This window comes from Octopus bimaculoides, chromosome 26 (assembly GCF_001194135.2).
Source record: "Octopus bimaculoides isolate UCB-OBI-ISO-001 chromosome 26, ASM119413v2, whole genome shotgun sequence".
NCBI classification, from domain to species: Eukaryota; Metazoa; Mollusca; class Cephalopoda; order Octopoda; family Octopodidae; genus Octopus; species Octopus bimaculoides.
This window is the reverse complement of record NC_069006.1, coordinates 16,806,862-16,834,260: the sequence shown is the minus strand read 5'-3', so window position 1 is coordinate 16,834,260 and position 27,399 is coordinate 16,806,862. Positions and strand designations below refer to the sequence as shown.

General features: G+C 37.6%; 2 protein-coding genes across 4 annotated transcripts in view; one reads left to right on the top strand and one right to left on the bottom strand.

Moving 5' to 3' along the window:
* The window catches only part of LOC106883040 (uncharacterized), a 37,349-nt gene extending 22,249 nt beyond the window's left edge, over positions 1-15,100 (top strand). For 2 of the 3 annotated variants that reach the window (XM_014933905.2, XM_014933904.2), the window contains 9 exons: positions 2,877-3,045; positions 5,044-5,072; positions 5,661-5,931; positions 6,796-6,848; positions 8,146-8,248; positions 9,204-9,271; positions 11,822-12,032; positions 12,877-13,244; positions 14,838-15,100. In XM_014933905.2, the coding sequence (XP_014789391.1) occupies positions 2,877-3,045; positions 5,044-5,072; positions 5,661-5,931; positions 6,796-6,848; positions 8,146-8,248; positions 9,204-9,271; positions 11,822-12,032; positions 12,877-13,244; positions 14,838-14,885 (1,320 nt within the window). In that variant the 3' untranslated portion in view covers positions 14,886-15,100. Of the gene's footprint in view, positions 1-2,876; positions 3,046-5,043; positions 5,073-5,660; positions 5,932-6,795; positions 6,849-8,145; positions 8,249-9,203; positions 9,272-11,821; positions 12,033-12,876; positions 13,245-14,837 lie in introns of those variants that run through there. The other variant, XM_014933906.2, reaches the window with a different exon arrangement.
* A 918-nt stretch (positions 15,101-16,018) lies between these two features.
* On the bottom strand, positions 16,019-25,555 carry LOC106883033 (UPF0764 protein C16orf89 homolog). Its single transcript, XM_014933892.2, has 7 exons — positions 25,279-25,555; positions 23,768-24,080; positions 23,194-23,308; positions 21,945-22,104; positions 18,713-18,842; positions 17,589-17,635; positions 16,019-16,340 (listed from the first exon to the last, which is right to left on the bottom strand). The coding sequence occupies exons 1-7, from the start codon at positions 25,553-25,555 to the stop codon at positions 16,249-16,251; spliced, it is 1,134 nt and encodes a 377-aa protein (XP_014789378.1). The 3' UTR covers positions 16,019-16,248.
* Between the last annotated feature and the right edge of the window lie 1,844 nt (positions 25,556-27,399).

The following is a 27,399-nucleotide window of genomic DNA, read 5'->3' as shown; positions in this document are numbered from 1 at the left end:
CATCATCATCGTTTAACGTCCGCTTTCCATGCTAGCATGGGTTGGACGAATATTTATATATTGGGTCATCCCATAAATAATGTGGGTTTTTTTCAATTGCACGAACTAAAAGTCAGAGGGGCATGGGATAAACTACCTGCATCAATTTGCTATAAAAGCAGGTAGTAATTTTACCTTGTACTTATTCTTAGTGCAAATCTTGAAGAGTGCAGTTCGATTTTAACAGTTATTTTTTCAAAGCTATAATGGAAGTGACAAAGGAGCATATTTGGCATATTTTACTTTATTAGTTCAATAAAGGCAACAACGCAACGGAAAATGTGAGGAATATTAATGCAGTATATGGGGATCAGACAGCAAGCATAAGCTAGTGTCAACGGTAGTTCTAGAAATTTCGAGCCTGAAACTAGAGCCTAGAAGACAAGCCTCATCCTGGAAGACCTGTAGAGCTCAATGAGGAAGTCCAACACACCCTGGTGGAACAAGATCCCATTGTAACCATCGAGGAACTAGCAGAGAAGCTTGGATTTGGTCATTCAACCAGTCATTCAAGTCAGTGCTAGAAGAAAAACAACCATCTTTGGTTTCAAGACGAAAGGTGTTCTTCAATCAGAATAATGCTTCGCCACATACAGCAAGGGTGACATTCCAAAGGTTGGAGTAGTTTGAATGGGAAATGATGCCCCACCACCATATTTGCCGGACATCGCCCCATCTGATTATCATATATTTCTCAGTCTTCAAAATCATTTGGATGGAAAAAAATATGAATTCTGTAGGCAAGATGAGAACAGTACTGGAGGAGTATTTTCTGTTATGGACAAGTGAATTTTGGAAGAGGGACCTTGCAAGTCTACGAGATAGATGAAAGAGTATTGTAGAAAATGAGGGAGAGTATATTTTAGATTTTAAAAAAACACTTTGTTTATCTTAATATTGAAAAGTAAAAGAAGTATAAAAAAAACGCATTATTTATGGGATAACCCAATATATATACCTGTGTGTGTGTGTGTGTGTGTGTGTACATCTTTTATCTTTTACTTGTTTCAATCATTAGACTATAGCTATTCTGGAGCACTACCTTGAAGTATTTTTAGTTGAATGTATCAACCCCAATACTTATTTTTTTTTAAAGCCTGGTACATATTCTATTGGTCTCTTTTATTGAACCACTAAGTTAAGGGGACATAAACACACCAGCACCAGTTATCAAGCGGTGATAGGAAGACAAACATAGACACGAACACACACACATCATCATCATCATCATCATCATCATCGTTGTTTAACGTCCGCTTTGCATGCTAGCATGGGTTGGACGATTTGAAAGAGCACAAATACTGTTCAGATCAAAAATCCCCAACTTAGTATTGAACTCAAGGTCTGAAATTTTCAGTGGTTGCAGACATATGCAAAATATATATTTTGAAGAACTGGACAATCCCACCCATCCCAGATTGATTTGACATCCCCCGACCTTATCATTTAAAGACTAAGGAAGTTAGATTGCTTATCATAATAGTTTTTACCCCCTTTATTTTATTATTTCTTTACATTTATTTTTTATCCTTTATAAAGTTTTACATTCCCGATATTTCCTATATTTATACCTTTATATTTTTACATTATATTTTATACATTTAATTTTCATAGACATTTTTACTCTCCTTACACAATTTACATTTAATTTCATACATTATTTACATTTACATCAGGTCTCCTGATTTCATTTTCTGATTAGAAGTTAGGATTTTCTATATGCTCCCATTTTTTCGTGTTTTTTCGCGTATTCTCACACTCTATGCCATATCTAAAGTTCTGAGTTCAGCATGAAGTGAAGTCTGTGCCTGAAGAACACGTTTGGATTTTCAAACACATGAAACTATTAGTAACGCCCGAAAACCACATGGTTCTGAGTTCAGTCCTACTGCGTGGCACCTTGGGCTAGTGTCTTCTACTATACCCTCGGGTCGACCAAAGCCGTGTGAGTGGATTTGGCAGACGGAAACTGAAAGAAGCCCATTGTGTATATATATGTGTGTGTGTGTGTGTGTGTTTGTTATTTGTGTCTGTATTTGTCCCCCCCACCATCACTTGACAACCGGTTTGGCAAAGTCCTGGGGTCAATTTGTTTGATTAAAAGTGGTGCTCCAGCATGGCCGCAGTCAAATGACTGAAACAAGTAAAAGAATAAAAAGAAAGAAAATATATATATATATATTCTGTCATCTTGAATCCCTACAGAAAATTTTTTTCTCTTTTTTTTTTTTTTTCATTTTCTCTCGTTTTTTTCCCCTCTTAGTTCTTTCTGTCGAAGAGCCTAATCTTGAAGTGTAAAAGACTTTCCGTTCTTCCTGAGCACTACACTAATACACCTGCTTGTTGTTTGTACACCTGTCTTCGTCTTGTTTTCTGTAAATTTGAACAATATTTATATACACAGATAGATAGATAGATATAAATAGTTAATGTGTGTGTGTGTGTCTTTGTGCTTGTATTAGTCCCCCCCCACCACCACCACCACCACTTTGACAACCAGTGGTGGATTGTTTATATTCCTGTGACATAGCAGTATGGCAAAAGAGAATGATTGAATAAGTACCAGGCTTAAAAAAAAATATGAGTACTGGTGTCAATTCATTCGGCTAAAAATTGTTCGAGGTGGTGCATCAGCATGGTCGTAGTTTAATAACTAAATCAAATAAAACAATAAAAGAATACATACACATATATAATGGTTGTCTCTCACAGTCTATCTGACTATCTATCTATCTGTCTACCTATCTATCTACACACACATGTATATACATATGTATATACATGTGTGTGTAACTATGCTTGCCAGACCCCACACTTCCGTCTCTTTCATCCAACAGGACCGCCACCACTGCCACCACAATGACCACAGACATGCTGATCCCTATGAATCTGTTTACTCCAGCTCTTACATTAATCCTTCTCACATTCGATCGTGTTCAAAAGGTTTCTATAACAACCCTCAACACTTTTATGCGGATAACTATGAAGCTGCAGAACCTCATTATGGTATGGCATGGAACTTTTATCTTTTCCCCTTGTCACCTTTCTTCTATAGACTCCTTTGATTACCTATTGCTGCAGTTGAATGGCATTCTGTGTGTGTGTGTGTGTGTGTGTGTGTGTGTGTGTGTGTGTGTGTGTGCTAGAGTGTTGTTGTTGTTGCTCATCTTTAATGTTCAGATTAGTCATGATCATCCAAAGCATTCTGTTGATGACCATCAAGTGTTCTAGTATACCTACACCAAAGTTGTAGCCATGGTTATATTGTTGTTGTTGTTGTTGGCACTCCGTCACTTACGACATCGAGGGTTCCAGTTGATCCGATCAACGGAACAGCCTGCTCGTGGAATTAACGTGCAAGTGGCTGAGCACTCCACAGACACGTGTACCCTTAACGTAGTTCTCGTGGATATTCAGCGTGACACAGTGTGACAAGGCTGACCCTTTGAATTACAGGCACAACAGAAACAGGAAGTAAGAGTGAGAGAAAGTTGTGGTGAAAGAGTACAGCAGGGTTCGCCACCATCCCCTGCCGGAGCCTCGTGGAGCTTTAAGTGTTTTCGCTCAATAAACACTCACAACGCCTGGTCTGAGAATCGAAACCACGAGTCCGCTGCCCTAACCACTGGGCCATTGCGCGTCCACAGCCATGGCTATAACTGGACTGTAATTAAATTACTGTTGATTACAATAGGATTGTGTTTTGTGTTAGATAGATAGATAGATAGATAGATAGACAGACAGACAGATAGATAGACAGATAGATAGATAGATAGATAGATAGATAGATAGATATAGAGGGCGCGTGGCTTAATGGTTAGGGCACTTAGTACCATGTTGTGTCCTTGAAAAAAGACACTTTATTTCACGTTGCTCCAGTCCACTCAGCTGCCAAAAATGAGTTGTGTTATGCCGAATCTCCTTGAGAACTACATTATGGGTACATGTGTCTGTGGAGTGCTCAGCCACTTGTACGTTATTTTCATGAGCGGGTTGTTCCATTAGTTGGATCAACTGTTGTAACTGATGGAGTGTCCAGTTAGATATAGATGTGTGTGTGTGTGTTAGTATTTGTCCCCCACTCCCATCGCTTGACAACCAGTGCTGGGTTGCTTACTCCTGTAACAGCAACATGGCAAAAGAGACCAATAGAATAATTACCAGGCTTTAAAAAAAAAAGTACTGAGGTCAATTTGTTAGAGTGAAAATTCTTGTACTTGTAGTAGAAAGAAGTCCATTTTGTTACAAGTATTCAAGAAAAGTCTCTGGTTTGAGGATACTGTCCTCCTTCCTCTGTCCCACCTGTCTCAGAGGTTTTGTAAAGAGTCTGTCTCACCTGACTAAAAGGCAACTCACAGTAGTGACCCAATGATAGTAATAACTAATAGAATACTAGTAAAATTCCAGTTATAAGCAAGACTAAATTAGTCACACTCTAGTTATAATGAACATTAACCCAATCACTTTCCAGATTTACTTACTGTAACTCAGTCACTGTCTGGTTTTAATCCACAATAACCCAATCACAGTTCAGTTGTAACCAACAGTAACCCAATAATAGCTGTAACTAAGTCACATATCCGTTGTAACCAACAGTATAACAACTACAGACCAGTTTTAACTCAGTGGTTGAAATTCTTTTAGGATTAAGAGGAACTATATCATAGTCCAGTTTATAACTAACACTAACCCAGTAACTTTACTTGTAACCAATAGATATCCAATCACAATTCAATTATAGCCAACTATAATCCAATCACAGATCAGTTAATACTACCACAATTATAGTCTTTGTATAACTAACATTAATCCAATTGCAATGCTGTTCTAACACAATCACAATCGCAATTACAATAGTAATTTTACCACAATCCACTTATGACCAAACTGTAATCCAGCCACTGTCCAGTCGTAACCAACACTGACCCAATCAGAACCAATATTGAACCATTAAACAACTTGTTCTACCAAGTTCTATAACAAATATTTTCTTTTTCTTTATAGATTACTCACCCTGGATTAGAAGACCACCAGTAAGTAGTTTTACTTTCCATCATATGCTGTATACCTTGTGTAATAAGTAGGGGCAAGGTGAAGCCTATAGCTTGCAGATCTTGGGAAGTTGTAATGTAATACTAGGCCATATTTTAGGTTTGTGCTACCAATGAAAACTTCACAGTTTGATATATAGTTAAAGTACATCACATTTCTTTGTCCCTAACCCTAACCCTGCATTTGTATATGATTATAGATGTTTCATTGTCTGAAAACAATTTCAAAATCGAAATATTTCAAAACTATGTGGTAAATCTTAAAACTGGTAAGCGCCTTACTGACAGAGTTAAAATACTAAATCTATAAAAAATGACATGACTATAAACAATTTTTGTAAAGTTAAAAAACAGTTCCCTAAAACTATTTAGCCACATCAAGTATTCAGTTAACCTATATATGCCCATAAAAAATTTCATTGTACTGATCCTCCTGTATTTTCTTTTACCCAACGCCAGAAACTTTTTAGCATCCCCTCATATACATTAAATATGGTACATAGATGGCTGTTTTAATTAAGTACCAACTCAATTGCATATAGCAGATTTATATCTTTTTGTTTGTTGTAGCAACCGGCGAAGCACTGGAGTTTTGTCTCCTTAAATACGACACCAGTGTTGAAAGCAAGACAGTCTCAAAATGCACATGCCTCAAAGAAGGTTGGCAATCCCATTTTAAAGAAAACGCCCCAGAAAGGTGCTGAAAGTTCAAATTCAGGCAGTAAAGTTGTTGACAGATCTTCTCCCTCTTTGTCAAAGAAGACATCAGAGACAGGGCTTATCTTACAATCAGGTTATTCTCCAGACAGTGGATATCTATCAGACACTCCAAAAATGTTAGGTAAATATTTTCTCTGTCTGTCTGTCTGTCTCTCTTTTTTGGCTTTAAAATTTTTGAAGATGGTTAATTAACTGAAATATTCGTGTTGGAGAAATTGCTTGCAATACTTGGTTCTATCTAAAGCAGTGAGCTGGCAGAATCATTAGCATGCCAGGCAAAATGTTTAGTAGCAATTCGTCCGTCCTTCTGTTCTGAGTTGAAATTCCACTGAGGTCAACTTAGCTTTTCAACCTTTCAGGTTGATAAAATATGTACCAGTTGAGTACTGGGGCCAGTGTAATCAATCCCTCCCCACAAAATTTCAGGGTTTGTACATATAGTAGAAATGATTATTATTATTATTATTATTACTATTACTGTTGCTGCTGCTACTGCTACTACTACTGCCACTACTACTACTACTACTGCTACTGCTGCTGCTGCTGTAGCAAGCTAGCAGAATTGTTAGCATGCCAGGCAAAATGCATAGCAGCATTTCATCTGTCTTTATATTCTAAGTTCAAATTCCACTGAGATTGACTTTGCCTTTCATCCTTTCAAGGTTGATAAAATAAGTACCAGTTGAGCACCGGAGTTGATTTAATTGACTTAGTCCCTCCCTCAAAATTATTTGCCTTGTGCCAAAATGTGAAACCAATATTTGCTACAGGACTGTATGTAATTATATCTGTTTATTAGGACTGTAGTTGATCACTATTTATAAAGGAATCTTTAGAACAATAGATGAGAGGATCAATATGGTTCCAAACAAAATACCAAATGGTATTTAGTTGCATCTCTTTATATTATAAGTAACTATAGTAATGTGTTTAAAAACTCTCCAGGGTTTTTTTTAGAGAATTCTTGATATGTCTTTTGTCTTAGGTTGTACCAACAAAACTCTTCCACCTTACACCAATGTAAAGAATATATCAGAGGTAGGTGTTATATTTCTTTTGATATATGAAATATGTCTCTTTTACTCTTTTATTTGTTTCAGTCATTTGACTGCGGCCATGCTGGAGCACCGCCTTTAGTTGAGCAAATCGACCCCGGGACTTATTCTTTGTAAGCCTAGTACTTATTCTATCGGTCTCTTTTGCCGAACCGCTAAGTGACGGGGACATAAACACACCAGCATCGGTTGTCAAGCAATGCTAGGGGGACAAACACAGACACACAAACACACACACATATATATATACATATATACGACGGGCTTCTTTCAGTTTCCATCTACCAAATCCACTCATAAGGCTTTGGTCGGCCCGAGGCTATAGTAGAAGACACTTGCCCAAGGTGCCACACAGTGGGACTGAACCCAGAACCATGCGGCTGGTAAGCAAGCTACTTACCACACAGCCACTCCTGTGCATATATATATATATGTATATAAAATCTTTAATCTTTTACTTGTTTTAGTCATTAGACTAAGGCCATGCTGGGGCACTGCCTTGAAGGATTTTTAGTCAAATGAATCAGCACCATGACTTATTTTTTAAGCCTGGTACTTATTCTATCAGTCTCTTTTGCTGAACAACTAAGTTATGGGGATGCAAACACACCAACTCCAGTTGTCAAGCTACTTAATACTACCACTACATTCTCAAAATTTCATTCACACCACAAAACCCCTTTGAATGAACAGCACATGGAATCTACGTCTCCACATTTCCAATGTCTCGGTTTTAAAATTTTTAACTCTTCAATCTTATTTTTTAATTGTTTAATAATACATATATGGACATGTATGCGTGCATGTGTGTGGATATATACATATATACGTATGTGGATGTGTGTATGTGTATGTATGTGTGTATATGTACACATGTGTATGTGTGTTTGCATATGTCTTTGGGTGTGTGTATGTGCATATATATGTGTATGGGTCTCAGTACATATGTTGGCCTATATAATAGTGCATATACAAATGTATATGTATATATGTGTGTGTTGATAGAATAAGTACCAGATTTAACAAAAATTAAGTACTGGGTTCAATTTATTTGATTGAAATTCCTCAAGGCAGTGCCCCAGCTTGGCTGTAGTCTATTGACTAAGTAAGAGATAAAAGATAAAGTAAATTAGATATACCACAACTGAAATTCGGGATGGTTGTCGCTAGGACATCTTTGATTATAGCCTCACTCGGTTACCACTACCTTCTATATCACCATCAACACTTCATAAAGTTTACCTTGTCTAACTTTAAAATGTTTCTTTCGTTCTTGTCAGGCAAAGAAGGATATTAGTAATAATTCACCTACATTAAAGATGGTCTGTTGTGTGATGTCAATGCCTGTCAAAGATTCGAACAAGAATGCAGTGAACAACAAAGGTAAAAGACTGGAAAATATTTTCTGTGTCTGGCAGGACAAATAGTATTCCTTAGAGGTGAGAAGTGGTTCAATGAGTGTATATCATCATCATCACCAACATCATAACCCCCACCACCACCGTCATCAATATCGCCACCACCATAACCATCGTGACCATTATCACCATCACCACTGCCACCACCATCATCTTTATCTTCATCACTTTTGAACCCAGATTCCCCAAAGCCAGATGTCCTTCCTCTTGTCACTCCTTACCTGGTTTCAAGCAAAGTAATACTTTCCCCAAGGCCAGACGTTTTCATGGAAGATTGGAAACAAAGAAGACTGTATGCATGATGGTTGCACTTGTTTGCAACTATCGTGATGTCAAGGCAAGGAGAGACTAACACACACACGCACGCGCATACACACAGACACACGCGCAAACTTTAGGTTAGTTAAAATATGTTTGTGACATATTTCAACTTGTAAAGGCAAATTCACTGCAGTTACCATGGAGAAAAAATTCTCTCTTATGGTAAAAAGTTGTAAAAACTCTACATCTGTCCAGTGCTGTCCCACTTTAGATTCCCATTAATATTTAGCAGAAGTAACAGAGTGACTCAAGGACCAAGACCACATTAGCATTTATTAAATAATCTGATAAGTGCCAACACATGTGCCAATGCATGAAACTCTTGGCCTTTGAGTTACTCTGTTGCTTCTGCAAAATATTAATAAATATATATATATATACAGTGGGCTTCTTTTAGTTTCTCTCTATCAAATCCTCTTTTTGGTTGATTGGGGGCTGAATCCATTATAGAAATAGCAGTGTCTGTGGGTGTGTAGTGTAATACAACACAAGTGTATGTGATGGATACCCAGGTGTGATATTCAAGCACATTCATCTGACCTTGTCTCAACATATTTTGCATCTCAAAAAACTATTTCTAATTTATGTTATTCTTACAGAAACCATCTACATCAGTGGTTTCCAGAATTCTGATCTACATTATGATGAATTCCCCAGTCAAGAGAAGGTAAACACTACTACTATTGCTACTCGTCTTCTATATTATATATGTGTGTGCGTGTGTGTGTCTTTGTGTATGTGTTTGTCTGCACCACCATTTGACACCCCGTGTTGGTGTGTTTATGCCCCCATAACTTAGCAGTTCAGCAAGTGAGACTAACAGAATAAGTACTAGGCTTTACAAAAAATAAGTACTGAGTTTGGTAAGTTTGACTAAAATTCTTCAAGACAGTGCCCCAGCATGGCCATAGTCTTAATGACCGAAACAAGTAAAAGATAAAAGATACACTTGCACACAAATGGCTGTGTGTGTGATAAAAAAGACCAAACAAACTTAAAATGATGAGAATAGGAGTGGCTGTGTGGTAAGTAGCTTGCTTACCAACCACATGGTTCTGGGTTCAGTCCCACCGCGTGGCACCTTGGGCAAGTGTCTTCCACTATAGCCTCGGGCCGACCAAAGCCTTGTGAGTGGATTTGGTAGACGGAAACTGACAGAAGCCCGTCGTATATATGTATATCTATCTATGTATGTATGTGTGTGTATATGTTTTGTGTGTCTGTGTTTGTCCCACCAACATCGCTTGACAACCGATGGTGGTGTGTTTACGTACCCGTAACGTAGCGGTTCGGCAAAAGTGACCGATAGAATAAGTACTAGGCTTACAAAGAATAAGTCCTAGGGTTGATTTGCTCGACTAAAGGCGGTGCTCCAGCATGGCCGCAATCAAATGACTGAAACAAGTAAAAGAGTACATAGGCACAGGTGTGGCTGTGTGGTAAGAAGCTTGCATGGTTCTGGGTTCAGTCCTAATGCAAGAGTCTTCTACTAAAGCCTCAGGTTGACAGAAGCCTTGTGATTGGATTTGGTAGATGGAAACTGAAAGAAGCCTGTCATAGATATATATATATAATATTATGTGTGTGTGTGTCTTTGTGTATTCCCTTACCACTGCTTAAGACTTGGTGTTGGTGTGTTTATATCTCCATAACTTAGCTGTTTGGCAAAAGAGATCTGATAGAATAACCACCAGGTTTAAAAACAAGAATAAGTACCTTGGTCAACTCATTTGGCCAAAAATCCCGCAACTTGGTGGATACCTACCCAATAGACATTTTTCCACTCCATACCCCCATATGGATGTGGACAGCTGCATAAAGAAGTGCCAATCTCTAATTGTGAAGGGAACCTGTGGAAAGAGTAGACCCAGGTAGATGTAGGATGAAGTGGTGAGAAAGGATCTTTTGACACTGGGCCTCACTGAGGTCATCCATACATACAGTCATGTCTTTTGTGGCCATGCTTCTGCTCTCTCTTTCTCTCTCTCTCTCTCTCTCCCTCTCTCTCTCTCTAACTCTCAGCTGAGAGGTCTTTGCTTTGCAGGTGCCAGTGGCTCAATGCGAGTGCGTATCACTGTGTGAGTATTAGCATGCGTGTGTATATTGCTGTAGTGGAGGCGCAATGGCCCAGTGGTTAGGGCAGCGGACTTGCGGTCATAGGATCAGGGTTTCAATTCCCAGAACGGGCGCTGTGAGTGTTTATTGAGCGAAAATACCTAAAGCTCCACGAGGCTCCGGCAGGGGATGGTGGCGAACCCTGCTGTACTCTCACTCTTACTTCCTGTTTCTGTTGTGCCTGTAATTCAAAGGGTCAGCCTTGTCACACTGTGTCACACTGAATATCCCCGAGAACTACGTTAAGGGCACACGTGTCTGTGGAGTGCTCAGCCACTTGCACGTTAATTTCACGAGTAGGTTGTTCCGTTGATCGGATCAACTGGAACCCTCAACGTTGTAAGCGGCGGAGTGTATATTGCTGTGTTAATATAAGGGTCAGTGTATGAATGTGTGTGGATTTCAGCATGCATATGTAACAATGTATGTGTCTATTATGTGTCTGGAATTAACATGAAAATTTACTGGGTGATTTAGATTGCTTTATTTCTAGCATTTGGATTACTCTGTCAAACTTAATGCTTTTTTTACATTGTTTTGAATTAATTATGCATTATCTCATAGCTTTGAAGTTTTGATGATGTAATTGTATATCATTGGAATGACATTGTTGGTTAGGTGAGAGATGCCAGATCTGGCTGGTGTGAACATGAAATGTAGAATATTTGAGCTGGATATGGTTGGTTTAACCCTTTAGCATTCGGATTGCTCTATCGAATCTAACACATTGTTTTGAATTAATCATGCATTATTTCGTAACTTCAAGATTTCAGTGATGTGATTGCTTGTTTCTCGGATGACATTGTAAGATAGGTGTGAGAGTCTGGATCTGACTGGTTTGAATATAAAACAGGTTGAATATTTTGACTGAGTATGACTGGTTTAAATGTTAAAGAGTTAGGAATAATAGAACCAGTGGTGTTCACAGTCAAGCTGATATCAAATGGATTGATTAAATCCATGGCGAATATTTGCTAACAGGATTTTTTTAAGAATGTTTCTGTTCTTTTGTAGTAATGAATGTAAATTTTGTCTAATTGAGACCACATGGTTTTTGTTGTACATTTCCAACATGAACCTTAAAAATGAATACTTTCTATAGTTAGGAGTCCCTGTGAAAGCCAATGAAGGAAAGAAAATAGGCTGTCTTGTCCGTGAATTATTGCAACAGGTATCAGCATGTGAAGTAATGAACTCTAAGCAAACTACATACAAAAGCAATGCAGCTGCTTCCTCTGATGCTAGCTCTGACCCTGGGCCTCCTGTGCTCTACTGCTACTTATCATCAGATGTTGTTCCAGTATTAAACAAAGGTAAAGAACACAGTTACACTCACTCAGAAATTATGATGCTGCCTTGTTTTGGAACCATAGATATTGATCTTCTTATATGACAGGGTATGCTTGTTTGTAACTATCAAATGATGCCCAGACATAGAGATACAAGAACTCACCAACTCATACACACATATGCGTGTGCATGCACACACACACACACAAGGTCAGTTTTAAGCCAATTAAACAGATTTATTCAAATTGGGCTCCACGCCAAGAGAGGGTCTCATTCACATGCTTGAGTGGAGGAACTGTGATGAATTTCTAGTATATTATTGTGGCTAAAGGTGGAGACTCAAGCCATCAACAATTCCCTAATTGGGTCCTACACTTCCTAGTGCCAGCCCTGCAAACACATATATGATGGGCTTCTTACAGTTTCCTGCCTATTAAATCCACTCACAAAGCTTTTGGTTGGCCTGAGGCTGTAGTAGAAGGTACTTGCCTTAGGCCTGATCCCTAGGATCAACCCCAGGACTTACTTTTTAAGTCTAGCACTTATTCTATCAGTCTCTTTTGCTGAACTGCTATGTTACTGGGGTTTTAACAAACCAGCACTGGTTGTCATGTGATGGAGCAGACAACCACAAGCACAAAGAAACACACATATATACACATATATGACAGGCTTCCACACAGTTTCCATCTACTAAATTCACTCTTCAGCCTTGGGCTATAGTAGAAGACTCTTGTCCAAGGTGTTGCACCCCTAACTACATGGTTGCAAAGTGAGTGTCTTAACCTGCTAAGATATAACCATCCAAAGGGTTTGACCCTATCAAAATGACTGAAATTTAATCTGAACCTTTCATTTTATTTTCAGGGGAATGTTCTACAAATGGAATCAGACAAAATAAGAACACAAACAGGAATACAGAGAAGTCATTAGCATCAACAAAACCTCCATGTGGCAGGACCACCCAGACTGACAAACAAGATCTGAATTATAATAAAAACATCCAAAGAAATGGGGGCCTGTCTTGGTGGATTAATGGTCAGGACTTTCACCACAACAATTCCAGTAAAACAGAAAGGATTTATCGCAATGTCCTTCCTCCACCAACGGCTGTCAGCAAATCTAAACCAGCTTGTTTTAATAATAATAATAAGCAGGATAACTGCTGGTTTGACCTGAATCAAGTGCTGAAGGCAACTAGGAAGGGAAAGGCATCACCATTCCCCACTAAAAAGGTTATTATTTGATTTATATTAAATACATTGACCTTTCACCCTTCTCATCTCTCAGATTTCTTACATCCTACTGAATTATGAGCTCTTTTTTTTTTGTGTACTGCTTTCATGGATTCCAATGTTACCATCCAATTCCATCTATAAAGTAATCTGCTTGTTCATTCATCCGTTATATTTTGTCTCAGACTATACATTCACGAATGTACTGCAATAGAACAACAAATATTGAGGTATCATCATCACTATCATTAATATAGTTAGATAAAGAATTTATCATTATCACATTCATCATCATCATCATCTAACATCTTTTTTCTATGCTGGCATGGGTTGGACAGTTTGACGGGAGCAGACCAGCTGAAGAACTGCCTGGGCTCCATGTCTGTTTTGGCATGGTTTCTATGGCTGGATACCCTTCCTAATGCCAACCACTTTACAGAGTGTACTGGGTGCTTTTACACAGCACTGCCATGGGTGCGTTTACATAACACTAGTACATGTGCTTTTCATGTAAGCATCAGCACCCATGAACCTGCAAGATTAAGAATGTTCAGCTGGAGCGGGATGCAGGGGATAAGTCGGTATGTAAGAACAGCTTTTACTGAGCTTGATGTGTCTTTTCAAGCACAGCAAACCACCAGGAGTCTCAGTCCTCTGTCATTTCCTCTATTAGTCCCAATGTGTGAAGACCCTTTCTTATTTCTAAAAATCAATTTATATGTTTAAAGATAAAGAAAGTTCTTTGTTTGCAGACAAGTAACAACTGTGGAGCTAAGTATGTCTGTAGTTATTGCTTGCTTGTGAAATTATCCTCTCCTTCCAAAAGGGTTTTGTGCCTACTTCAAAACACAATATTAACCCTTTAGTGTTCAGATTATTCTGCCATAATTAATGCTTTTTTATCCACATTGTTTTGAACTAATCATGCATTATCTTGTAGCTATGAGATTTTGATGAGGTAGCTGTTAATTTTTAAAATGTTATTGTAGGGTTGGTGTGAAAGACTAGATCTGGTCAGTTTGAACATAGAATAGGCAGAATACTTTTGGCTGGATATGGCCAGTTTAAATGCTAAAGGGTTAAGGCTAAGATTTATTCTTCTTTTACTTGTTTCAGTCATTAGACTGCAGCGATGCTGGGGCACTGCTTTGAAGAATTTTAGTTGAATGAATCAATCCCAGTACTTTTATTTATTTTTTAAAGCCTGGTACTTATTCTATCGGACTCTTTTGCTGAATCGCTAAGTTATAGGGATGTAAGCACACTAATATCGGTTGTCAAACGGAGTGGGGACGAATACAGACACAAACACATACACACAAGCATATTTATATATATGTCAGGCTTCTTTCAGTTTCCTTCTCCCAAATCCACTCACAAAGCTTTGGTTGGCCTGAGGCTATAGTACAAGACACCTGCTCAAGCTGCCACATAGTGGGAATGATCCCAGAACCATATGATTGGGAAGTAAACTTCTTACCACACAGCCACTCCTGTGCCTATAAAATGAAAATTAATATTTTAAAGTTTTAAAATTGATATTTTAAAATGATTTCTTGATTTTACATAAAAGAGTTTCTTTTGTTGTTTCAGAATGTACCAGCACCCCAACAACCAAAAAAGAAACCATTTTTGTTATAAAGTATGACTTTCAAAAAGATGAAAAAGAGGTGAAACTGTGTGAGCATTTGGCATTCTTTGTGAAGGACTGGCTATAGAAAATTTATTTTTTATTTTTTAATAAAATTTCGGACAAAAACTGTAAGAGGTGAATGAAATGGTAAATGATGTACAGTTCTGAAGATAATAATTTGATAATAAAAATAATAAAAAAGAATGCCTTACAACCATCATCATCATTATCATTGTTTCATCATTCACTTTTCCCATGCTTGCATGGGTCCAGTGGAAATCCTTGAGGTGAATTTTCTACAGCTGGAATCCCTTTTGGCTAGACATGTTTTCATGAAAGACTAGTAATGCGCAGCAATGCCTGTATGATGGTGATTCTCAATTACAGCCATTACATGATGACAAGACAAGAGGACACACACACACACACGATGGATTTCTTTCAGTTTCCATCTCCCAAATAATTAGCTTATTCATTTTTACCTTAGATCTTTAAATCGAACATTATTTTTGCACCAACTTGATATATAAGACTGCATTTTCCATCTAAAGCCAAAATAAGAGTTTCTCTCATAGTATAGTTTTGTTCTAACAGAATATCCAAATATTACCTCTCAGGTAAGTTAGTATTAAAAGGGCTAGGAAACAAAATAGTGAAAGGAGTGGAAAAGCAAACAACCACATTGATGTCAATATTATTATTAAGGTGGGGGAGCTGGCAGAATCATTAGCATGCCGGGTGAAATGCTTAGTGGTATTTCGTCTGTTGCTACATTCTGACTTTAAATTCTGCCAAGCGCAACTTTGCGTTTTGTCCTTTCTGGGTTGATAAATTAAGTACTAGTGAAATACTGGGGTTGATGTAATCAACTATCCCCTCCCCCAAATTTCAGGCCTTGTGCTTTCAGTGGAAAGAATTATTATTATTATTATTATTAAGGCGGTGAACTGGCAGAATTATTAGCATGCTAGATAAAACACTTAGCGGCATTTCATCCATCTTTACAGCCCGAGTTAAAATTCCATTGAGGTCGACTTTACCTTTCAGGGTCGATAAAATAAATACCAGTTGTATCCTGGGGTCGATGTAATTGACTATCCCTTCCCCCAAATTTCAGGCCTTGTGCCTATAGAAGAAAGGATTATTATTATTATTATTTGTTTGTTTATTTCATATTGACAACAGAAAGATATGGTATTTCAGTTGGTGTTAATCCCAATACTGGAGTGTGAAACAGTGTCCAGGCTTGCATGCCACAGTTAGGAATTCAGTAAACTGTGGAACACTTGCTTCTCTGCAGAAGTCCATTTATGAATAAATGGTCAATACTCTAGAATGGCATCAACACCGATGGGTCACTGGCAGGAACTCTTAGCTGTGGTTAAGTTGCCTTCGCAAAATTCCATTTAAATAAGTGGTTAGTACTCCATAACAGAGACCAGACTTGTGGGAGAGACAGCCATCTGAAATAAATTAATATCTAATTAAAGATGATGATATCATTATCATTGTCATTTAAAGTCTATTTTCCATACTGGCATAGATTGGACACATATATAAATTCATACACACACACACACATATACAGAGAGTAATGGGCAAATTGGTGTCATTTTATATTTATAATTTCACGCATGTGCATTGTTTGTTTTTTGATTTTGTCGACTACTTCTGTGAGAGTTCTTACTTGAAGAAATTTGAGCAGCAAGACTAATGTTTAATGTCTGTTCTAATTTTCCACATACTGAGTTCAAATTCTACAGTGGTCATTGTCTTTCTTCCATTTGGAATGAATAACAAAGTTGCAATCTATGGTGGTCAAATGGTAGAATAGTAAGTATGTCAGAGAGTGCCTTGCTGTAATTATTCTGGCTCTTAGTGTCCTAAATTCAAATCCAGCCATAGCCTATTTTGGTGGTGAACCTAATCCATTGCCAAGTTTAACACCACCACCCAGCATCTGTTGCAAACGTTCAGGCCAGCTCTTTGATTTGAGGATACCATATGTTTCTCCCACTTTTTTACCAGTCTTAGAGGCTCTGTAATGTGTCATTGGCACTAACTCCATTCATCCATCCATCTTCACCTATTGCTTCAGAAAGGATCATGGGAACAGAGTCCTCAGTCATCTCTTCCATAAGATCCTATCTGAAGCAACCACACCTTCCAGCTGGATTCCCAAGTCTAACCAAATTGAGACTATGGATATTTCCAAAGATCGCATTCTTTGTCTTCCTACCAACTTGAATAATCTATCCTGTGATTCTTTTCTGCAACATTCTAATCATATATAAACAAACAAACAAGCAAACAAAAACACACACACGCAAAGCATATAAACAGAGTGGGGACTTCTGAATGCAGAGAAGTAGCAGTTCAACCCAGAGAGATTTCTTGAACTCTGAGCTATGCATCCCACAGAGTAATGTTACTCCAGAGATCTTTTGGAGAAACCTCTTTTTAGCTGCTTGTGTAAGCAATCATGCTTTTATGGTTATTATCTAACATTCTTGACCATGAATGAGGATAAGCACAAAATTTGATTTGAAGATAACAAGTTTGACTTTTTTTTACCAACTTCTCTGAGGATCAAATACTGAAGCTGGCACAGTAATGTGCATGTGTACATATATTTGTGTATACATGTGTATATGTGTGTGGATGCATTTATGCTTGGCTTATATATTTCAAGAGAAAGGAAGACCACTTACTTGGCATCAACTCCTCCCGCATTAACTTCCGCATTGTGGGCAATGAACTGAAAATAGATATTGTAAGTGTATATATATATATATATATGTGTGTATGTGTATACATATATGTATGTGTATGTATATATATATATATATATATATATTTTTTTTGGTGCGAATGGTTTATACAGTGCCGAGTTTACAGTCCTGTAAATAATAATAATGGTATTTTTATATAAGCTTAAAGCTTATATCCACGTGGGATAGGAAAGCCTTCTTTTTCTGTCAAGGGCTTATATGCCCCTTTATTAGACTACTTTCCTTAGTCATTGCACGGTGATCACCATAAGCTTTAAGCTTATATAAAAATACCATTAATATATATATCTAATATAATAAATGTGAATGTCAGTGTGTCACACATTTTCACGGAGTTAGCCTTTAGATTATAAAAATTGTTATCATACAAAAAAATTTGTCATAAAAATATCGCCAAAAACAATCACAGTAATGAAAACTTGGGAATCCAGAATTTCAAGATTGTGAGTCTGGATTCAGCCCAGAATGTTTTTAATTTACTTGCGGAGTCAGCCTGATTCCAAAATAATATGATATGTTGGGTTACGGCCTCTAGGAGTAAAGTTGAAAAAGCGTGACACATTGACATTCACATTTATTATATCATTAAGGCGGCGAGCTGGCAGAATCATTAGCATGCTAGGTGAAATGCTTAGTGGTATTTTCTCTGCCATTAGGTTTTGAGCTCGAATTCCACCGAGGTCGACTCTGCCTGTCATCCTTTTGAGGTCAATAAAATTAGTACCAGTTATGTACTGAAGTCAATGTAATAGACTTAATCCCTTCCTCCAAAATCTGAGGCCTTGTGTTTCCAGTGGGAAGGATAAGAATCAATAAAACTAGTTTCTAAACACTGAATGGCTGGGTGGGTAGGTTCATCAGAGTAAAATAGGAATGAAAGAACCACTAGTTTAATTTATTACAGTGAACAGTAATGATAGAGATCATTACAGGAAACACAGCAGAATTTCTTTAATTGAGGGAAGATATTCATGTGTGTGTGTGTGTGTGTGTGTGTGATCGAAGAACAAGTGGAGACTAGAATCAGTAACAAAAATCTATACCGTGTGTTGTAAAGAGTATTATCAACCATTGTCTCAGCAAAGCAACCAATGGGACTCTGCCATGTAATAACCATTTTTATCCAATCAGCATGGAGAAAGTTCTGGAAGCCAAGTGGAGCACAGAGAAAGTCTATGAAAAGAGATATTTTATATATATTTATATACACAGATAGCAGATATTGGTAAAACAGTCTATGCTGCTGTTCGTGAAGTAAACATTATTTTTCACTTTAATGCTTTCATTTGTTTTTATTTGACAGTCATATATTGACAAATGTTTCTCATCATGAATAAAAGATAATTCACTTAAATTTGTCATTTACCACTTTGGATATGAGGAAATTTGGGCCAAGATATATCACTGAATTATAATATTAATATTGTGGACAAAATCATTATTGAAACATATGAAATTCATTTTGACAATCATTGCCTACTACAAACAGTAATAATACACATATAATACAAACATACATATTCACAAGTATGAGAGCTTTTATGTGGTTACACAACCTGCTAGAGATAGTAGCTAAGTTTCCGTGTAATCAGCTAGAAAGACACATCATAAAGACAAAATCTGAACTTTGTACATCTTTCATCTTTCCTTTTCTCTTTTACTTGTTTCAGTCATTAGACAACAGTCACCACCTTGAAGAATTTTTACTCGAATGATTCAACCCCAGTTGTTTTTTTTTAAGCTTGAAACTTACTCTATCAGTCTCGTTTTATCAAACTGCCAAGTTACAAGGATGTAAACAAACCAACAGTTGTCAAGTGGAGGTGGAGGACAAATACAGACACACACACACATATATATAACAGGCTTCTTTCAGTTTCTGTCTACCAAATCCACTCACAAGGCTATAGCAGAATATACTTACCCAAGCCTGAGGCTATAGTAGAATACATTTGCTCAAGTGAACCGGAATCACGTGGTTGCGAAGTAAGCTTCTTACCACACAGTTATGCTTGTGCTTATACTGACTTTGCAGAATTTCAAATAAAATATTTCCTAAATAAATGTTTTTAAGAAAACAATATTGAATGACTATTTGTTAAGCCTTCACTGAAAAAGATAAACCTAAATGTCAATAATTTAGGTGTGGTCAAGAAACACACTTTACAAACATGTAGTTTCAGGTTCAATTCCACTACATGGCACCCTTGGGTAAAAGACTTCTACTGCAGCCTGAAGCCAGAAAATGACATGTGAATACATTTGGTTCAGGAAAATTGTGTAAAAGCCTGCAATATATGTGTATATGTGCACGTGAGTATGTGTGTGTGTCATTGTGTCTGTGTTTCTCCCCTTCATCACTTGACAACAAGTATTGACATGTTTATGTCCCCATTTGTTAGTAGTTTGTGTTATATAGACCGCATATCTTTCGTATCTTTTCCAAGAGGTCTCTGATATAACCGTGCTATGGTTGCAGAGACCTGCATTATAAGAAAGATTACCCCTTTAAAGATAGAAAATGTTTTAAGTGTGGTAAAATTGGGCATAGACAGTCAAAATGCTGGTTGAAGAAAAATGTAAAAAATGAGAAATGGAAGAAAGCCTACTCAACAAAAATAAATTATACCATAAAAAAACCCGAAATTTGTGGTGGTAAAAATAAATGGTTTTCAGACAAAAATGCAATTAGATACCAGTTCAGACATATCAATAATTAATACGACAACATGAATTAAGATAGAAAAGCCGGTATACAAAAAAACTACTAAGATAGCTCACAGTGTGTCTGGGGAATGAGTTCAATTCTTGGGCAAAATTCTGCCAGAAATAAAACTCAAAGAAATGACATGGTAAAGTAAAATAATGGTGTCTAAAAATACAATGAATCTGTTTGGTACAGATTTAATGGAAGAATTCTACTGTGGGATCTACCATTGAATACATTATATAAAAAGGTGAATGTGTCACAGTCCGTATCAGATAATGTATCAGAAAAATTGAAATTAGAATTAAAGAAGATCTACCCTGATGTGTTCTCGAAGGAACTCGGAACGTGTAAAAAAAATCAAAGTAAAGTTTGAGTTGAAAGAAAATGCACCTTCGTTTTGGAATCACCAGTACTTTATCATTTCCCCTTCTTCCTAGCCCTCCTGTCAAACTACCTTTTTCCAACCAGTCTACTAAGTAGAATGTACTCAGGAGGGTTTAGACAATTAGTTTGTCTAATACAACCACCACTTGGGACTGAGGTGGCTAATTAAGGAGACCTAGTATTATAATTTGTAGATAAATGCCCTAGCAACTACATACCATAACGGTAGTCTCCCCTTAACTGTTATTTACTGTTGTACAGTGCTTGTTTTCATGTTATAATGGTTTATAATGACACAAGCAACCACTTCCCCACACTTTTATTTATTTCTTTATTCATATCTACCCCTATAATGGTCTAAGCCTGTCCTTGGTTTTAAATTTAACTGACCAATTATAAGGACGGCTGGACTTTGGTCAATTTCATTATGGACAACAGGTGGTTGGTCTTTAGAAATATATCAGTAAGTGTGGTTTTCAGAGTATGCCATGTTGCATGAAATTTTTACTCCTGTGAAATTGTGGCCCCTATATTTTACATAAAAAATTACTTTTTTTACTATAAAAGTTTTGCACAGGAGCCAGTCCAGTGGCACTGGCAACGACCTCACTCGAATGTTTTCTTTTATATGCCACCAGCACAAGTGCCAGTAAGGAGACGCTGGTAACGATCACACTCAAATGGTGCTATTTACATGCCACTGGCACGGAAGCCAGACAGCTGCTCCACCAATGATCACGCTCGGATGGTGCTGTTAGTGCTCTACTGGCATGGTGCCAGTCATTGAATTTGGTTCAATTACGATTTCAATTTCACTTGCCCCAACAGGTCTTCGCAAACAGAGTTTAGTGTCCAATGAAGGAAAGGTTGACATGGGAGTCGTCGAATTTGGTTCAATTCCGATATGTATCTTTGCACGTCTCCACACTGATTGACAATCAGCATCACATCTGTTTATGTACCGGCAACTTAGTGGTTTGGCAAAAAAAGAACAATCAAATAAAGTACTAAACTGGGGTCAATTTCTTCTAGTAAACCCCTCAAGGTGGTGCCCTACCATGGTGACAGTCCAAAGACTGAAACAAGTAAAAGAATATTCCTAAAGCAAAGACAGTATTCTTGTGAATGGAATGACTGACTTGGAACAAAACAACAATAACAACAATATGAAGTGATCTCACTGTGTTCAGCAAAGAGGTCCTGAAAGGAGAGGTCCACGTAGCCATGTATGGCTAGTTGTTTTGCTTCGTTGTACATCTTGCCACATAGTTGTCTCTGGATGTCCACTACAGTTGGTCGCTCTTGGAATTCTTCAAAGCCTGCTCTGCCAGCACAGTCATTCTGAAACACAACAAACAACAATAATGAATCTTCCTGTCTCTGCCTTCCTCTGTCTGTCTGTCTCTCTCTCTCTCTCTCTCTCTCTCTCACTTCCTCCTTCTGTCTGACTCTAGTTGATGGTGCTGATAGTACCAACAGGACAATGCTATCTCAAACATGCACATGCATAAATACACATGCATACACACATATTTTATCTTTTATTCCTTACTTGTTTCAGTCATCAGACTGTGGTCATACTGGGGCACAGCCTTGAAGAATCTTTAGTTGATTGGAAGTGTTATCATGTACATTGTTTTGTCTTGTTATAAAAGATGGGCTACAGAAAATATTCTGCTCAGTACCACAGATTTGCTTGTCAGTTGCTTGACCTTAACCAGTCGAGCATGTCCCTTGGTGGCTGACGATATGTGCATCTCTGATCATGAGCAGAAGTAGTGGGGGATCATCATAGCCATGTGTCAAGAGGAATTCTTTGGGGTTTGGATAATTCACCTTTGGAAACATGGGTGTTTCATTCAACACCCTTAACCCTTTTTCAGGGACCTTTTGAGTGGGATGGGTTACTCAATCTGAAGAAAATTCTAACTGGGCCCCACCTGCAAGGTCATGTGCTGTTTATCTTGATATGAGATCACCATGTCACACACGTATGGTTGTGATGCATGTGCCTGGTGTAGCCTTATCAGACGGGTAGTCAAGATGGGTATACTGGGCTTTGTATATTTTACTCCAGTGTCACTTTGATGGCATGCGCTGCTCTCTCACTCAATAATAATAATAATGGCTTTAAATTTTGGCACAAAGCCAGCAGTTTGGGGGAATGGGGTAAGTCGATTTCATCGACCCCAGTGCTCAAGTGATACTTATTTCATCGACCCTGAAAGGATGAAAGGCAAAATTGACCTCAGTGGAATTTGAACTCAGAACATAAAGACAAAATGCTACAAAGCATTTTGTGCAGCATGCTGACAACTCTGGCAGCTTGCCAATAAAAACAGTGAAATAACTGATCCCCTTCCCTCAGAAACTGCTGGTTATTTTACCTAAATGAGAAAAAAACAGTAAGAAATAGAAAAGACAATGTACCATTTGAATACATATGAAATATAGGAGTTGGTGTGAAAGGTAATATCCGGTGGTGTTTGGTTTGGTCATAAAGTCCAGACATTCTTTTGTGACATTGCACTTTGGTAGTTGGTCCCTGGAATGGACAATAGAATGCCATTGTGGAATGGTTGGAATCAAAGGGTGTTGTGAACATTGTGAACGCACTGACATTAATAACACCAACAATAATATCAATGATAATGTAAATGATGATGATTATTATGATGCAGACGATGATGATGACTGGCAGCTCAATGACAATGGTGATGGTAACGATGATAGGAATGATGATGATGATGATGATGATGACAATGGAGGTGGTGGTGGGTAAGGAGGACAAATGAAGGGGACAAGATGATGATGACAGTGGCAGCTCAATGACAATGACAACAGTGGTAATGGTGGTGATGATAGGCATGATGATGATGAGGGGGAAGAGGAGGAGAAAAAAGGATGAAGATGGTAATGATGATGATGGCGAAGATGATGAGAATAGTAAATAAATGTGGTTTTGTCAGTGATGATAATAAAAAACCCAATATACAAAACTCACTTATCTTCCTGTACGTAGCTACCTAAAACACGGGCCAAACAAGTATCACCAAATTCTTCATTGTAATCGTGCAGCTTTTCAAAAACTATTGGTTTGTGGTTGTCAACCAGCCAACGTGGTACCCAGGGTACTTTCATTGGTTCTGTGACCAGCTGCCTGAAACGTTGGCTGTAGAATGTCCTGTTCTTCTGGTTTTTGTTGTTAATCAACTTGATAACCACTTCCATCCTTGATATGACCTGTTGGATCTTCTCTTTCAGTTTCTCATCTGCATGAATCTCGGATAATAATTTATCGATACTGAGCAATTGACCTGCACAATGAATAAATAAATAGATAAATAACAAATTATAAATGAAAATAAATATGAAGGTGTAGCTGAGTGTTAAGAAATTTGCTCCCCAACCACATGGTTCTGGGTTCAGTCCCACAGTATGGCATCTTGAGCAAGTGTCTTCTACTAAAGCCTTGGGCCAACCAAAGCCTTGTGAGTGGATTTGGTAGACGGAAACTGAAAGAAGCCCGTTGTATATATGTATATATATATATTATGTATGTGTGTGTATATGTTTGTGTGTCTGTGTTTGTCTCCCCAACATCGCTTGACAACCGATGGTGGTGTGTTTACGTCCCCGTAACTTAGCAGTTCGGCAAAAGAGACCGATAGAATAAGTACTAAGCATCCAAAGAATAAGTCGATTTGCTTGACTAAAGGCGGTGCTCCAGCATGGCCACAGTCAAATGACTGAAACAAGTAAAAGAGTAAAAGAGTATAGAGGATCATCTCTCGAGAATCATCATAAAATATTCAGTGAAAGGCAACCAGAAGTCCATTGCATGTTTCCAAATGTTGAGTGATTGCTCAGGCTACTTTTAGTGTTTCCAACCAGTTCTTGTGAAGCTGAAAGATCTTTTAGCACTCTGTGGTGACTCAAAACTTGGCTGCATTCATCCACAATTTAGCAAAGGTTGAATCATATTCTAATATGCCACGTTCATAGAGATGTTTTGGAAAAGACTAGTTGTGAAGAAGTTACTAAATTATTTACTGACAGCAATGATGCAAGATATAATACATTTGGAAAGTTCTAAAAGGCAATAAGTTTATTTTATATTTCTTTATTCAAACATCTATATTTCATTTTTTTACTTAATAAATTCTTTTTAAGCTTATTTTTTTTATATATCTGAACTTCATTTTAATATATAAACCTTAAATAATAATATATATAGTGGACTTCCATACATTTTCTGTCTATCAAATTCACTCTCAAGCCAGACATCACAGGACAATATCAGAAGACACTTACCAAAAATGCTGTGCAGTGTGACTAAACCCAAACCCTTATGGCTGCAAAGCAAGCTTCTTAACTACATAGCTATGCCTGTGCTTATGTGAAAGTTTGTTTACTATGTTATATGGTCATTGTTTTGTACTGAAGGTCAAGGATGTTTTTAACTATGAATATATTCAGCATGATTACTGAGCAACTAAAATAGTTTACACTCACCTTGTCCTACTTGAATTCCAAATAAACCATCTATGTTGATATTGTTTTGGTAGTTGTCAAAGAAAACTGATGCTTTCTCTATAGAATGTACCAGTTCAGAAATTAAGTGATCTTCTGCTGTTTTTGTTTGGCACCCAGACATACACAGCAACAGCAGCAGCAATACTGTAAGTGCCAACTGGAATGGTTGCGGTGGTGATGGTGGAGCTGGTGGGAGCATGAAAGATGACCTCTGCCAACCAAATGGAAGACTGCAGATGACAGATAGAACTGTCATAATCTGTGACTGTGTGAGAGAGAAGCAAAAAAGAAAACAGGCAAGAATACAGAAAACAGGCAAGAATGGTGGGTAGGGATATGATGGTGGTGATGGTAGTGGTAGCAAATTAGTGGTAACATCATGGTAGACTTGGGCTCCAGTCCATACTGGCCCTATCGCAAACCAAATGAAAGGCTACCCTACATCAACACAGCCTTCTGCTACCCACTGATCTTGTTCAGGAACCTAGAGAAGAATGTTAACAAGTGGATCTCCAACCTGTCTTCAAATCAAGAAATTTTCGATATCATGACTCCCTAATATAACAAGGCCCTGGCATCCAGTGGGTTTAAGGGCCGCATCTCCTATATACCAGGCCCTAGCACTTACAAAAGAAGTGCCACTGGAAGGTCATTTCGTTTGCCCCACCCTTCTCCCTCAACGTTAAAACTTGTGTGGGAAGGATATTTCTTAGGATAGTAGACAAGCACTTCAGGCAGACACACAGGTTTCCTTTACTTACATGCCCAACATTAAAAAAAAAACATAAGTGAACACTCCTGAAACATGAGCAGAGGCCAGTTTCTTTTGCAGGGAGTAATATTTTCAATATCATTTTCATCATTTTCATTATCAAAATCTTTGTCTGACGAAGATTCATAAATGTCAATATAATTCGTCCGAAGACAAATCACTGTTGTTTTCATTTATATTTTGTACATCATCAAGAGTAAAACCTTCAAAGCTGGAATCACTACTTGTTGATGCCATATCGTTAAAAACTAAGATATACATTTCTCTTCAAGTGTTGAAAAAAACCAAGAAGTCTCAAAAATTTCACCATATTTTTACTTGAACAACCAGCTGGCTGAAGATCTGCCTGGGGTTAAACTAGTAGTAACATGGAACAGCCACTTTGATGTGGTTAAATTAACTTTACTGGTGTATATATATATGTGTGTGTGTATATATAATATTTAGTATAATTTGGCAAAAAAACTTGCAATGTGCATTTGACATACAGAATATACTCAAAGGCAGGATACACATGGGGAACTCTTCTATGCATAAGATTAATACAATAATGATATAACACAAAGATGAAGGATATATTTGTGCAGGTATATATGAATTTTATGTTAAAAAAGTTTATAGACTACATTTACATATATGATACACACACACCATTTCTTTTACTTAAACATGTAATTATACATCAAAATACCCGAACATATCTAAAGGCCACATTCCAGAATCACCATCATACCTGTATACACACACACACACACACACACACACACACACACACACACATTCATATATGTACATAAAGCAAGAGCAAATACTTATAACAACTCACATGGTAAAAATATGTCCTCACTTATTGACTGTATACAGAGAATGGTGAAACAGCAGATGGTCTGTCTCATGCAATCCCACAGATTAGCTGGGGCGATGGTGGTGATGTCTGTATCCGGTTTGAATAATGATTGATAAAGCAGTGTGAGGCAAAGGAGGAAGCCTTGACTAAATATAGGTAGGGGTTCTACTGATAATTACAGGGACAAATCAAAATTTATAATGGGTGTTTATGTTTATGCATACATCTTTCTTTTCGCCCTTTTAAAGCCTAGCCAGGCATATGGGCCCGGTTTCCTGGTTTCTCTCTCTCTCTCTCTCTTGGTTTTTCTCTGTCAATCACTCACACATTCACTCACTACAAAAATTAAATAAAAAATTTCAGTTATTTCTCTCTCTCTCTCTCTTTCTTTCTCTCTCTCTCTCTTTCTTTCTCTCTCTCTCTCTTTCTTTCTTTCTCTCTCTCTTTCTTTCTTTCTCTCTCTCTCTCTCTCTTTCTTTCT

Excerpts from the sequence above, each read along its gene's own strand:
- LOC106883033 (XM_014933892.2), bottom strand. The coding sequence starts at position 25,555 with ATGACAGTTCTATCTGTCATCTGCAGTCTTCCATTTGGTTGGCAGAGG. Across the intron at positions 23,309-23,767 it reads AGCTACGTACAGGAAGATAA|GGACCAACTACCAAAGTGCA; the intron begins GTGAGTTTTGTA and ends TGTCCATTCCAG. Across the intron at positions 22,105-23,193 it reads ATTTCATATGTATTCAAATG|AATGACTGTGCTGGCAGAGC; the intron begins GTACATTGTCTT and ends GTTGTGTTTCAG.